This window comes from Equus caballus, chromosome 14, assembly GCF_041296265.1.
Source record: "Equus caballus isolate H_3958 breed thoroughbred chromosome 14, TB-T2T, whole genome shotgun sequence".
In the NCBI taxonomy this organism is placed as follows: Eukaryota; Metazoa; Chordata; class Mammalia; order Perissodactyla; family Equidae; genus Equus; species Equus caballus.
This window is the reverse complement of record NC_091697.1, coordinates 50754347-50768011: the sequence shown is the minus strand read 5'-3', so window position 1 is coordinate 50768011 and position 13665 is coordinate 50754347. Positions and strand designations below refer to the sequence as shown.

The 13665-nt window shown below is 39.9% G+C and overlaps 1 protein-coding gene across 8 annotated transcripts in view; it reads left to right on the top strand.

Annotated features, from left to right (window-relative positions):
• Positions 1–13321, top strand: part of RNF14 (ring finger protein 14) — a 29345-nt gene extending 16024 nt beyond the window's left edge. For all 8 annotated transcript variants that reach the window (XM_023617506.2, XM_070234035.1, XM_070234033.1 and 5 more), the window contains 5 exons: positions 3210–3737; positions 4400–4628; positions 7180–7352; positions 8322–8452; positions 11899–13321. In XM_023617506.2, the coding sequence (XP_023473274.1) occupies positions 3210–3737; positions 4400–4628; positions 7180–7352; positions 8322–8452; positions 11899–11935 (1098 nt within the window). In that variant the 3' untranslated portion in view covers positions 11936–13321. The remainder of the gene's footprint in view (positions 1–3209; positions 3738–4399; positions 4629–7179; positions 7353–8321; positions 8453–11898) is intronic.
• The last annotated feature ends 344 nt before the right edge of the window (positions 13322–13665 follow it).

Here is a 13665-nt window from a genome sequence, read left to right as displayed (position 1 = left end):
TTGAATATATCATTCCACTCTCTTCTAGCCTGTAAAGTTTCTGCTGAGAAATCTGCTGATAGCCTTATGGGGGTTCCTTTGTAGCTTATTTTCTTCTGCCTGGCTGCCCTTAGTATTTTCTCTTTATTGTTGACTTTTGCTAGCTTCACTACTATATGCCTTGGGGTTGATCTTCTTGCATTGATAAAGTTTGGAGAGCTATTGGCTTCTGTCACATGAAGTTCCATCTCTCTCCCCAGGTTTGGGAAGTTCTCAGCCATTATTTCTTTGAACAGGCTTTCTGACCCCTTCTCCTTCTCTTCTCCCTCTGGTATACCTATAATCCTTACGTTGCATCTCCTAATTGAGTCAGATAATTCTCAGAGAGTTTCTTCATTTCTTTTTAGTTTTAGTTCTCTCTCCTCCGCTGCCTGTAGCATTTCTATATTCCTATCCTCTAAATTGCTAATTCTGTCCTCCATATTATCGGCCCTACTGTTCAGAGTGTCCAGATTTTTCTTAATCTTCTCTATTGTGTTCTTCATTTCCAGTATTTCTGTTTGGTTCTTCTTTATAGTATGAAACTCTTTTTGTGACATAGCTCCTGAACTCGTTGAGTTGTCTATCTGAATTCTCTTTTAACTGATTGAGTTTTTTAATAATGGCTGTTTTGAAGTCATCATCATTTAGGTTATATATTTCATTGTCTTTGGGATTGTTTTCTGGGTATTTGTCATTTTCCTTCTGTTCTGGAGATCTAATATATTTTTTCATATGGCTTGGTGGTGTAGATTTGTGCCTCCACATAGAGATAGAGTTTAGTTACTGCTTCCACTTGTTTCTACTGGTGTGGTGGGGGAGCAGCTGTTTATACTGCACTGACCAGGAACCCTCTCAGCTGTTGCTCACTTGGCCTGGGCCCCTCCTTGTAGTCACAGTGGTCCTGTGGGGTCCCTCTTCAGCTGTGGGGGCAGTCACAAGGGGGCTTTATGCTGCTGGTGCCTACTGTTGCAGACCACCTAGCCATGCTCCCTCCTTAGGGTCTGCAGCGGTGTTATGGGCTTTCCCAGCGGCCAGGGGCAGGATCACCTATATTTGCAGCTCTGTCACTGTCGGAGCCCACAAAATCTCACTTGTCCAGTATAGGTCCCAGCAGAGCTATGGGTATCTTCTGCAGTCTGTGGTTAGCTCGCCTAGCTATGCTACTTTTGTCCCAGGGTCTTCCAGCCTTGTGATTGCCGGGCGGGGCCGCTCTACTAGTGCTGTGCAGAGGCTTTTGCTGAGGCTGCTGTGAGACTGTAGAGTTTCCTCCTGGGCTGCGGAGCTGGGCTGCTGGAACTCCACCCTGCCCCAGACCACTCCCACAGAATCTCCGAGTGCCCCTTGCCCCGTCTGGGGGACAGCCGGAGTCCATGAGTCTGGCAGCGGCTGGCAGGCTGCTGCCCTGCCCTGGGTCCTCCTCTTCAGGACCCTCCTGGTGTTCTGAATACTGGGCGGGGCCTCTCCGCTAATGGTGAGTAGAGGCTTTCACTGCCACTGGTGCAGGACCCTGGAGTTTCCCCCTGGGCCATGGAGCCGCGTCGCTGGAACTCCACCCAGCCCCTGTCCTCTCCCCCAGGATCTCGGGGAGCCCCTTCCCCTGTCTGGGGGACTGCCGGAGACTGTGAGTCCAGTGGCGGCTGGCTGGCTGCTGCCCTGCATGGGATTCTCCTCTTCGGGACCCTCCTGGCATTCTGAATGCTGGGCGGAGCCTCTCCGCTAATGGCAAGTAGAGGCTTTCCCTGCTGCCAGAACAGGACCCTGGAGTTTCCCCCTGGGCCGTGGAGCCAGCCTCTGGAACTCCACCCAGCCCCAGTCCTCTCCCAGGAGATCTCCGGTAGCCCCGTGCCCCATCCGGGTGTCACCTGCAGTCTGTGAGACCAGCGGTGGCAGCTGGCTGGCTGCTGCCCCGTTCAGGATTCTCTTTGGGAGCCTCCCGGCGTTGTGGATGCTTGGCGGGGCCTCTTTGCTAATGGCGAGTAGAGGCTTTCCCTGCCGCCACCGGTGTGGGACCCTGGAGTTTCCCCCTGGGCTTAGGTGTAATCACGGGGGGCTTAGGTAGGGCTGTAGTCACCTGTTTCCACCGTCGCTCCTCTGGTGTGCGCACCCTCCTGCCCTTGGTGTGTGGCGATGTTCTGGGGGCGTCCGCTGGAAGAAAGCCGCTTGCAGGTACTAGGCTGTTCAGGGGTTGGGGTTGGAGAGTTTTCACCTATCTCCACCTCCTCCTGGGGGGAAGTCTGTCCACCTTCCGATGTATAGCAGCATGGGTCTCTCAGGTGTCCTGAGATGCTATATGGATATCCTTTGTTAAGCGATGAATGTCCAATTAGTTGTAGATTAAAAGGGGGAGAGACAAAGAAGACTACTCATGCCGCCATCTTGGTCTCCCTGAATTGGCTTTTTGATAGGACTGAAAGTTAGAATTAATTTTAAAACTCGGATGGTATTTTTTTCTTTTTTTTTAAATTTTTATTGAGTTAATGATAGGTTACAATCTTGTGAAATTTCAGTTGTACATTATTGTTTGTTAGTCGTGTTGTAGGTGCACCCCTTCACCCTTTGTGCCCTCCCCCCACCCCATTTTCCCCTGGTAGCCACTAATCTGTTCTCTTTGTCTATATTTTTAAATTCCTCGTATGAGTGGAGTCATACAGAGATTGTCCTTCTCTAACTGGCTTATTTCACTTAACATAATTCCCTCAAGGTCCTTGGATGGTATTTTTTAACCGTTCTCTTTCTAACCATTATTTCAGGGTATCTACAGAGCTAGGACTCCAAAGGAATAGAAATAGTGCATTTTAGAACTAGGTCCCTTTCTCCTACATGAGATATATAGCAATACTAAAACAAAAAACCAATAGAGAACAGGAACAAATCCTCCATTTCAGTGGCTCGTATGTAAATCTAGTTCTACATCTTGTGGAGTCTTGCCAATTCTCTTGTTTTCATGGTACTTCTTTTAGCTTCTGACTTTGTGTTCTACTGTGGCTCATGTTGCTGAATAGTTTAAGAAATGCTCTGATAAGAATATTGGTGCTGTTTTGCAGCACAGTTTATCACAGCAGTAAAAAAATTATGTTAGGCCCTATAAGGACCTAACTTACAATTTAAAAAGATTTTAAGAGAAATTGAGAGTTGATGGCATCATCATCTTTCCAAACTCACCAGCATCATCATGTGTTTTTTCCTAGCTGTCTGCTCTCTGCAAGCACTTAGACAACCTGTGGGAAGAACACCGGGGCAATGTGGTCCTGTTTGCCTGGATGCAGTTTCTTAAGGAAGAGACCCTAGCATACCTGAATATTGTCTCTCCTTTTGAGCTCAAGATGGGTTCTCAGAAAAAAGTGCAGAGAAGGACGTCTCAAGCCTCTCTCAACACAGAGTTAGAGTTTGGAGGAGCTGCTGGATCTGATTTAGATCAAGAGGAAGTTGTGGATGAGAGAGCCGTGCAGGATGTGGAATCATTGTCAAGTCTGATCCAGGAAATCTTGGACTTTGATCAAGCTCAGCAGATAAAATGCTTTAATAGTAAATTGTTCCTGTGCAATATATGTTTCTGTGAGAAGCTGGGTAGTGAATGTATGTACTTCCTGGAGTGCAGGCATGTCTACTGTAAAGCATGTCTGAAGGACTACTTTGAAATCCAGATCAGAGATGGCCAAGTTCAATGCCTCAACTGCCCAGAACCCAAGTGCCCTTCAGTGGCCACTCCTGGTCAGGTAACCATTTACTCTGCTGCCAGCTGCCTCCTAATTCTCTTTCACAAAGGGAGACATGTCAGGAACTTCCATCGTAGGGTTCATCAGGGCAGTCTGAGGCCTTTGAGCCAGCCCATAAATTGTTTCACTCTATCCATCAAGAATGCCATGGTCTTCCTTTACTGTTTAAGCAAACGTAAATGCTTCCTTTGCTGGCCTCGGAATGGATGGTCTCAGCAGGGATGAGTGTTAGAAAAGTAATTATAACGTAATTTTGGGGATTTACTTTATATATCTGCTAGGATCCCATCAACCTTGGGGAATCACTAGCCTGTCTGTGAGGTTGGCATCTGATGGAATAGTCCATGGAATGGTTAACCAAATCATGTATAGACTTTAATATAAGGACAATACACTTGGTTTGATTTTTTAAAAAATCAACTTTATTAAGGCATGAGTGTACCCATTTAAAGTGTTCAGTTTGCTTAATTTTGGCACATGTGTAGACCCACATAACCACCATCTCAGTCAAGATAGAGACTTGCCATACTTGGTTTGACTTTGAAGTGAGATAGAGGGTTTTCATTTATGTGCATCTGGTTTGCACCAGCATCCTAAGGATCTCTTCTGGATTGGAACTGGTTGGGGAATCATCAAACTTATGTGTTTTAAATTCCCCCCAGGTCAAAGAGCTAGTGGAAGCAGAGTTATTTGCCCGTTATGAGCGCCTTCTCCTCCAGTCCACCTTGGACCTGATGGCAGATGTGGTGTACTGCCCCCGCCCATGCTGCCAGTTTCCTGTGATGCAGGAGCCTGGGTGCACCATGGGCATCTGCCCCAGCTGCAATTTTGCCTTCTGTACCTTATGCAGATTGACCTACCATGGGGTCTCTCCGTGTAAGGTGACTGCAGGTAAGTTGTGACTGTGTGAACTTAATCCTCCTGTACCCCCCCCGCAAAAAGCCTTATCACTTCAGTCCTTTAATTTGGAAGTGTTCATTCAACAGATATTTTTGTGTCAGTTACTGTCCTAGGCTATGGGGATGTGGTAGTGACCAAATCCCCTCGTGGAACTTATATTTTAATGGGAGAAACTGGCAAACAAAATAAATAAGGATATTAGATGGTGCTAAGTGCTAAGGAGGAAAAAAAATAAAGCAGAGACAGGATCGGAAATGTTCTGAAGGGGAAGGGGCTTGGGATTTTACTTCGGGAAACCAGGGGAGGCCTCACTGGCAAAGTGGTTTGAGTCAAGACTTGAAGGAAGTAAGGAAACAAGCATGCAGATATCAGGGGGGAACATTCCAGGGAAGGAATGGCAAGGTAATTTCTATCTATGAACATGAAATAACGTAGATCCTAGTTGGCAAATGCAGAGCACTTAAGCTGTCACTCTTGTTTCCATGGCACATATGTCTGATCAGTCATGAAGTACTTTATCCTTGAGCCCAGGGAGGCCTCGGAATCTTCCTCAACACAACCCTTCAGAAAGCCACCCTCTGTTGAAGTAGGCACAGGAGGTGAAGCCTGATTGCCACTCCTGATCTGGATAGGGGTTGGGAAATCAGGCCCTCAACATCAATTTAACTGACTTCGGTGGCTTAGTCTTTCTCAGACTGGCAGGGATGTGATAATAATTGCTTCATAGGGTTATTGTAAGGATGAAATGAACTAGTATAGTGCTACTCAAAGTTGTTATAGTTGTCTGTGACGAGATTAATATAGAAATTAAGAGTCAGGCTTAGAAACTTTTATAGTGATTTCACAGAGTAATTATATGTCAGTCAAATCTAAAAAATTTAGGCTTATATTTTTTGTCTTTTTACTTTCATTTTTCTCATAATTCATTTGATTGTATTTTGCAAACGTCTTGGTCCTGGACAGAGTGAGGAGAAAAAACTGGTCCTTGACCAGAGATAGTTTTAGAACAACAGGCTAATACATGTAAAATGCAACATGGTAATTATTAATGCTGTTATTACCACAGTTACTAATTCCTACTATTAGCAGAGTATCATTATCTCCAAGAAAGTACCCTGAGAGGAGGCTGAGTAGGTATTTCCAGCTGCCTAGAGTAGAATCTTGTAGTGAGTACAAGGCAGAGGGGATGGAGAACTCACCAGAGTGTGATAGAGGCCTTTACTGTAGACATCTGTAACCTTATCATTGAGAGACTGAAGTGAGTTTCAGGTGTTTCACAGCATTTGTAGAAGAAATCAAAGATAGGCTTGGGGGCTTCAGCAAAATTAGGGATCTCTCCTATATATATGTCTATCTATATCTGTGTATATTAGATATTACCATATAAAATATATGAAATACTAACAATTCTATCATTTTGAGAACATTAGAGCAAAAATCTTTGTCCTTAAGATGTCTAGGAACACAAAAATGCTTTGAATTATTAGAGGGATAAAAATGACAGGATAAAAAGATACATATCTGCTACATCTAAGTAGAGGTGATGGAGCAGGGGAATGCCCAACGAAGAGAAGGGATTCACAAGTGAAGGAGAGGAGGGCAGGTGGCATTCTGCCCCAGAAGATGTTCGCTGCATAAAAAGGGAGGCAGACCTCTAAATAATATAAGGAAAGTAAACTAATAAAGTAACTAGAACATTGTAGAGAGAGGTCTTTAATTGTGTTGAAAAATTAGGGTGATAGAATGTGAACAAAAGCCTTTTGTCTGTAAGTAAAGCCTTTGGGAATGGCTGCGCATCCATTTGAGTTAAGTGATAGAGCAGTAACAATCAGATTGAAGAGGATCAAGGGGCACTGTTGACAGGAGGAACTTTTCAGTACCTATAGGTGGTAAATTTTATTCACTGACTTTTTTTATGTGCAGAATTGAACAGTTTAGTCTTTGCCCTTGCGCCAAAGGTGCTTTTTGTTCCTTTGGTAGGCCTTGTTGTTATCACATAGTGAATGGTGCTGACTTAGTGGAAAATCTGGATCTGTTTCAACTTTTGTGTCTTAGATAAGTCAGTCTTTAACTGTACACTACTAGTTACACAAACATATCAACATTAGTAAGTGAAAATCAAAGGAAAAAGATACCTTATTATTCTACCACATTTGACAAGTCCATCTTTTCTAGTTGGAGGATTCCTTTCTGTTGTCATTTCTGCATGTGTAATTTTTACCTAGTTATAACCTAAGTAGCTTTTTTCTGGATTCTATAATGAGTATTTTAATTAAATTGTAGCCATCCTATTAATATGTTTTTAATAACTGAATATTATGTCATTAAATGGCTCTTTCAACATAATTATTCCCCTTGGACATTTAATTTGTTTACCGTTGTTATATGCATCTCCATGAATATAACTTAACTTTGGATTATTTCATTATGTAAAGTCCCAGGAATACCATTGCTGAGTAGTCAAAGGTTATGGCCATTTTTAATGAGTTTTAGTTAGCATTGCAAAGTTGTATAAAAGTTAATTTTCCGTTTCATTTTCTAGAGAAATTAATAGACTTACAAAATGAGTACCTGCAAGCAGATGAGGCCCATAAAAGATTTTTGGAACAGAGGTATGGTAAGAGGGTGATTCAGAAGGCACTGGAAGAGATGGAAAGTAAGGAGTGGCTAGAAAAGAACTCAAAGAGCTGCCCGTGTTGTGAGACTCCCATAGAGGTAAAGGTTTGGGATGGACTTGGAGGCAGACAGACTTGCAAACATGTTACGATTGCCTCAAGAAGCCTATCAATTTTATGAAGATGTGTTTTGGTATTTATTGAGCCTTTTTTACTTGGAAGATGCAAATTCACTACTAAATATTGTTATTGACCTTAAATGTGTGTAGACTTCCCTTTTCAGAGTGCTTTCCTACAGTGACAATTGTTCTCACGTTATGTAATCCACCTCAAAATTGAATGGGTTATGAGGGGACCATACTAGAGTTACAGTCAACTCTTAACTCATCTATGTGATAAAAAAAATTAAGCCTGACTCCTCAGAAATATTTATCCTGGAATTTAACACATCTGTTTAACAAGTGTATACTTAAGAAATGGATACATTTTCCCGTTAATGTGGGCCAAAATAAATAGATAAATCTATTGCTTCTTGACAAAATCTTAGTATGTTTTAAAATGGAAATATATCTTTGCATTTGATTCTGCTGTTCCATCCATTATATCTGAACTGAACCTGGTGTTGATTCCCCTGTTACTCCTTTAAGGAAACTGGCATTTTCTTTAACTACTTCTGACATGTCTCAGTCCTATGATCGAGTGGAGGACATGATATCAAACGTTTACTTAGATTTATGTAAAAAGTTTAAAATCACACATATCAAATCCAAAAATTTTAATATTAATCTGACTACGTTTCACTTATAATATACATGTTTGGTTTGTATCTACTGTTTATCAGAAGAGATTTTGAAAAGTATCTAGTTGTAGGAACACTTGCTAAATATTCTCTAGATTTTACTTGTAAAGCAAAAGAGTAAGCATTTAGTAGTTATCAATGTATTACCTGTATATCTTAAGCCTGCATGAGAAAAGAGAGAAGACTAGGAGAATGTTGTACTGAATCTTTTTGGCATGTGCATTTCTCTTTCTTTACAGCATTGATATTTTTCTCTATCTTTCTCATCAGAAATTAGATGGATGTAACAAGATGACATGTACTGGCTGTATGCAGTATTTCTGCTGGATTTGCATGAGTTCTCTCTCCAGAGCAAGCCCTTATAAACATTTCAATGATCCTGCTTCCCCATGTTTTAACCGGTATGTATACATAATCCCCTGCTCTCAGCAACAGTTTTTGGTACTTGATTTGTAGATTGCAAGTCCAGTGTTTTACTTAAGTACTTTGCTTATTTATAGAATTCTCTTATGTATTTTCCCACATATAGGAATTTTCATACTATTTTCTTGAAAATGAGTTTTATGATGAAAATACAGTATCTGGAAATTTTCTTTTTTTTATCCTCCTCAAATTTTCTTTTCTTTTTCTTTTCCCCTGAGGAAGATTTGCCCTGAGCTAACATCTGTTGCCAGTCTTCCTCTATTTTGTATGTGGGCCGCTGTACCAACATGGTCGCTGACAAGTGGCGTAGGTCTGTGCCCAGGAACTGAACCTGGACCACTGAGGCAGAGCACGCCAAACTTAACCACTAGCCCACTGGGGCTGGCCTCTCGTCAACTTTTTATAGTGAAAATTTTCAAACATAAAGAAAAGTTGAAAGGATAGGACTATGATTAGTAAGATACCTTCCACCAAAATGAACATTTGATAATATTTTCTCCATGTTTGTTTCTAACTTTTTTTCTGAAGTACTTGACCCTAAGTTGGAGAAATGATGCTTCATCTCTAAATACTTCCACATATATCTCCTAAGATAAGAAAATTCTTCTACATAACAATGCTTTAAAAAATTGAATGATAATGGCATACTATCATCTAATAAATATGTTTAAAACTCCCCAATTATCCCTAAAAATATCTTTTAAAGCTGTTTGGTTGAATCAGGATCTAATCAATTCAGTCATTTTACTGGCTTCTGTCTCTTTAGTCTGTTAATATAGAAAAGTTTTGCCTACTGTTTTCTGTATGTGTTGAGGGGAATGCTGGCTTTTTGAAGAGTCATGGCGAGTTGTCCTATTTAATGTCTTACTTTCTAGAGTTTTGTTTCTCTGTGGTGTCTTTTAACTTGTTTCTTTATCCTATTTCCTGTAAACTAGAAGTTAGATCTAGACTGAAGTTTGACTAGATTTAGAGTAACATTTTTATTTGTTTGTTTTGTGATTTTTTTTTATTGAGTTCATAATAGTTTACATCATTGTGAAATTTCAGTTGTACATTCTTTCTTGTCTGTCATATATATGTGCTCCCCTTCATTCCCTGTGCCCACTCCCCATCCCCCTTCCCCTGGTAACCACTGAACTGTTTTCTTCGTCCATGTGTTTGTTTATATTCCACATATGAGTGAAATCATATGGTTTTTGTCTTTCTCTGTCTGGCTTATTTCACTTAGCATAATACCCTCCAGGTCCATTCATGTTGTTGTAAATGGGATGATTTTGGCTTTTTTTATGTCTGAGTAGTATTCCATTGTATCCGTATACCACATCTTCTTTATCCAATCATCTGTCAGTGGGCACTTGGATTGCTTCCATGTCTTGGTTATTGTGAATAGTGCTGCAATGAATCTAGGGGTGCATATGTCACTTTGGATTATTGATTTCAAGTTGTTTGGGTAGATACCCAGTAGTGGGATAGCTGGGTCATATGGTATTTCTATTTTTAGTTTTTTGAGGAAACTCCATACTGTTTTCCATAGTGGCTGCACCAGTTTGCATTCCCACCAGCAGTGGATGAGTGTTCCCTTTTTTCCACACCCCCCAACATTTGTTATTTTTAGTCTTAGTGATTATAGCCATTTTAATGGATGTTAGATGGTATCTTACTGTAGTTTTGTACTTCCCTGATGATTAGTGATGTTGAACATCTTTTCATTTACTTATTGGCCACCTGTATATCTTCTTTGGAAAAAATGTCTGTTCATATCCTCTGTCCATTTTTTGTTTGGGCTGTTTGTTTTTTTGTTGTTTGGTTGTGTGTGTTCCTTATATATTATGGAGATTAACCCCTTGTCAGATATATGATTTGCAAATATTTTCTCCCAATTGGTGGGTTGTCTTTTTGTTTTGATCCTAGTTTTTTTTTGCCTTGTAGAAGCTCTTTAGTCTGATGAAGTCCCACTTGTTTATTTTTTCTTTTGTTTCCCTTGTCTGAGAAGACATGGTATTCGAAAAGATCCTTTGAAGTTTGATGTTCAAGAGTGTACTGCCTATATTATCTTCCAGGAGTTTTATGGTTTCAGGACTTATCTTCAAGTCTTTGATCCATTTTGAGTTTATTTTTGTGTATGGCATTAGATAATGGTCTACTTTCCTTCTTTTGCAAGTGGTTGTCCAGATTTCCCAACACCATTTATTGAAGAGACTATCTTTTCTCCATTGTATGTTCTTGGCACCTTTGTCAAAGATTAGCTGTCCATAGATGTGCAGTTTTATTTCTGGGCTTTCAGTTCTGTTCCATTGATCTGTGTGCCTGTTTTTGTACCAGTACCATGCTGTTGTGATTACTATAGCTTTGTAGTACGTTTTGAAGTAAGGGATTGTGATGCCTTCAGCTTTGTTCTTTTTTTCTCAGGATTGCTTTAGCAATTCTGGGTCTTTGGTTGCCCCATATGGATTTTAGGATTCTTTGTTCTATCCCCATGAAGAATGTCATTGGGATTCTGATTGGGATTGCATTGAATCTGTAGATTGTTTTGGGTAGTATGGACATTTTAACTATGTTTATTCTTCCGATCCATATGCATGGAATCTCTTTCCATTTAGAGTAACATTTTTGACAAGAATACTTCATGAGGAATGATGTGTACTTCACATTGTATCACATTAGGTCCATAATGTCAGACTGATCCGTATTTGTGTGATGCTCAGTTCTATCATTTGTTCCATTGTAAAGGTAAATTTTCCTTTTTGTTATTAGTAAGTAATCTTTGGGGTGATTCCTTGGCAAAATGTGAATATCCTGTTCTCCAGCAGCTCGAATTTCAGTGTCAGTTGATGATCTTTATTGATGAGCATCTGTAGAGTACCTACAATCACTGGTGTTATCAAATTAAGAGAAGTTGACGAAACAAGCTCTGCCCATGAAACATTGGAAAGCTAGTCTTGAAAACTGCATAAATTTGAAGTAACATAAGGAAAGGAAAACAAGTTAGCAACTGTAATACATTCTACCAATGGGGAGTGCAAGGATGGTGAAGATAGAGAGAATGGAGTGATTAGCACATGATAGAATTAGAGTGTTTTGACAGAGTTCAGTTTCTTCTAGATTGCCTGATTTCCCTGCTTTTGGCTTATTCCACATATTGTATACACTGAGTATCAGTTTTGTGATACCCATTTCCCATTATTATTAATCCTTGGCCCTGGAGAGTTTATCTGGATCCTAAAAGGGCTATTCTTATAAACTTAAGGCAGCTTTTTCAGAGGGACCCATATTTTAGCCCTCCTCAGTGGAATGATTAAAGGAGACAAAATGATATATAAAGATGTTATCAGAAGAGTGCAAAAAAATATTTTTGAGAGAAGGCAAGAAATTATATGAAATTTCTTCCAAGTGCTTAAAAATGTACCTTATTTTATGCTTCCAGGTTGTTCCATGCTGTGGATGTTAATGGAGATATTTAGGAAGATGAGATTGAAGACTAGTTAACTGCTACTACTCAAGATATGGAAGTGGAATGGTTTGCCCTGATCTTTTGTCAAGTTCACAAAGTAACTTTGCAGGATATTTAGGGTACTTTTCATTCACTCTTCCTATGTAAGGAGATTTGGAAGAACAAGGTTTATGTTTTCATGTGGTACTACTGATTAAGGCACATTCATACATTTTTCAATGTAACATAATTGAGAAAATTATAAGCCAAAGGTTCAGAAAATGAAAACTAGAGAATATTAAATATTACAATGTGCCCGAAGCTCTGAATAGTTAAACATTAAATATTTATTTTCTTCCCCAAGCTTTAGATGAGGTGAGGAGTCAAGGGTTAAACTTACAGACCTTTTTGTCTCTGAGCTGCATCCCTCTTAGACATTCTATGGGAGCCCCCTCAGTGCTACTTCTACAACTGAGGTGGGTAGAAGCCTTATTAAAATTGTACCAAGAGCCTGATCTCATTTCCTCCATGTTACATTCCTTCCAACCTAAATTTCTGCTAAGGAAGCCCCTTACTCTATAACTGATTGGATGGCCCAGTGTCATTTTGATCTACTGCTTTTCAGAATGGAAATTTATAGATAAATTTAAAAGTATTTTTTAATACCACAAACACTGTGAGTCACCTGATATTTATTAGTGGTGTACAGTCCACTGGTTTTGAGCCAAGTCTAGAATTTGACAGTACTGGCTCAGGAGAATTTCAGCCCTATTCAACTTTCCTGGGCAGTAGAGCCTAGATTCAGAAGGACTTGTCCTTGCTACCTTTTGTCCTACATTCTCTCTGTTTACTCTCACCCTACCTTCTGCTGGTAAGAACAATTTTAATATTAACTCCACCAGCTCATATTTTTATTTCCTCTGCTGGAATAGGAGAAAGCCTAATGTATTTCCAAACTGAGTGAGCTGAACTTTGTTTAATTATCCCTTTTTTGAACTCCACACCACTGTAGTTCCAGTCCTAGCTTTCTGAATTCTTTTTAAAGGTCTTCTCTAATGAGCTATGGAAATTTGGCTTACTACCTTTTTTTGCAACAGTGCTGTTTGGAGGGATAATTTTGCCTTGATGCCTAGATCCCTATTCTGGGTTTTGTTGACTTTTTGAAAAATTGTCTTTTTTTTTATGGTTTGGTGAGTGGCTTGGTAGCAAAATAAGATTTTTTGAAAAAGAGAACAGAAGAATTCAGCTGCAGCCGTGAACATGTTCTTTTTTCCTACTTTGTCATTGAAAATTGGGGAATCACTTTTAACTGTTTTATGTGTATATATCTGAAGAGTCAGCAAGGACTGTTTCTGGATTGTCAATGAGGATGCTTAATCTTAAAAATAAAAATAATTTAAAAATTGTCTTATAATTAGAGCAGAGTTGCTGCTGCTTTGTGTTCTGTCACCAAGGCAACTGATCACATTTAAAAGTTTTATTTGGAGTATAACACATGTTCTTAAAGTGAGCAGAATACCTGGGCTTGTGACTGAACTTAGGTTTTAGGGCCTATCTTTTGTTTAAACCACATAGCTTCACGGAATTCCATTCAGCACATTTTATATAAGAACTGCAGTTAATTTAAAGAATAAGTTGAAGATAAGAAATGGAAATTAAAACAATTAATCTTATAGTACATACCAGAGAAGAGTGGCTCTGTGATTGAATAGGAGTTCCATTCATATTTTTTCAGCAGTAGCCATTTAGAAGTTCTTTAGT